Consider the following 1,172-nt stretch of genomic DNA (forward strand, 5'->3'; position numbering starts at 1 on the left):
CATGGTTATAGCACTATAGGCCCACCACATTGGTGACTAGGAGACTGAAAAGCTGAGAGCTGTCAGATGGAACAGGCAGCTCAGTCACATGCTGATGCATCTGCAGTTTTAGAGAGATGACATGGGCCGATCACATCCTCCCACCATGACTCTAGATCTCCACTTCTTCCTCCAGCTGCATGGTCTCTGCTAGCCTTTCACATTCCACCCTTGCTCATCTCTCGTTGGCTTCCCCAGTGAGAGTTTCTTACTGAGCTTTCTTATACACCATCACCTGCTTCTTATACAATCCTGAGTCTATTCTAGATACCTGGCAAAGTTCTTCTCTTATTGGCTGGTAACTGTAAGAGGGAGGTACAGATGTTTTTTGATTGACTGATGACTGTAAGAGGGATGTGCAGATGTTGATGTCACAGATATGACTTATGATTCATTTCTTACAGGGCACACGTTAACACCGAGTGAGAGAAACCAGTTATTGGCCATTGCATCATCTGTATTTGTGGCATCCCAGCTACGAGCACAGCGCTTCCAAGAACATTCAAGGTATGAAGTGAAGGGGCAGACTATGCTCAGGATTGTCTTGTCTGCACAGATAAGTGCCAGTAAAAGCATTGCTGATGTTGTTTTCTGATCTTCTCAGGGTCTTGTGGCAAGCACAGTAAACTCACTGTTTAATGTGATGCTATGGGTACATTAGTCTAACTTTTTTTTTTTTTTTTGAAACTTGGAAAAGAGTATCTTAGCTGTCTAATTTATGCATTGGTGAGGTAGGAGCCCATTCTGACATTTACTGGGAATTCTGTTTAGCTTAGCTTGCATTGGTTATTTTTGTTTTATTAATTTGCTAGTCTTGAAAAGTGTTCACTATACAATATCAGGAACCCATCTGGATGATTAAAACACATACGTCAGAAATTGGAAGCTGCAGAATGGAATTAAGACCAGGTTGAGACAGTTGTCTGTAACCCCAAGGATAACTTTAACTTTCTGGTAACCCAGGTGAAAGGGGAAACACACCTTCTACTAGGATAAGAACAACAGTCCATGGGCAATGCTGTTTCTCAGCAGTCAGGTCATTGACTGTAAATCTGTGCTTGCTGAGTAACCCTTACAAGGGAAGCCACAGTGTCAATAAAACTCCATTACTTTAATTTCTCCTCCTCCTCCTC

General features: G+C 42.4%; 1 protein-coding gene across 1 annotated transcript in view; it reads left to right on the top strand.

The window, feature by feature from the left end:
* Pcca (propionyl-CoA carboxylase subunit alpha) overlaps nucleotides 1-1,172 on the top strand; it is a 336,175-nt gene that overhangs the window by 158,398 nt on the left and 176,605 nt on the right. The window contains exon 18 of the mRNA XM_021203136.1: nucleotides 444-546. Within this exon, the coding sequence (XP_021058795.1) occupies nucleotides 444-546 (103 nt within the window). The remainder of the gene's footprint in view (nucleotides 1-443; nucleotides 547-1,172) is intronic.

The sequence above is a fragment of the Mus pahari genome, chromosome 8 (genome assembly GCF_900095145.1).
Source record: "Mus pahari chromosome 8, PAHARI_EIJ_v1.1, whole genome shotgun sequence".
Taxonomy (NCBI): domain Eukaryota; kingdom Metazoa; phylum Chordata; class Mammalia; order Rodentia; family Muridae; genus Mus; species Mus pahari.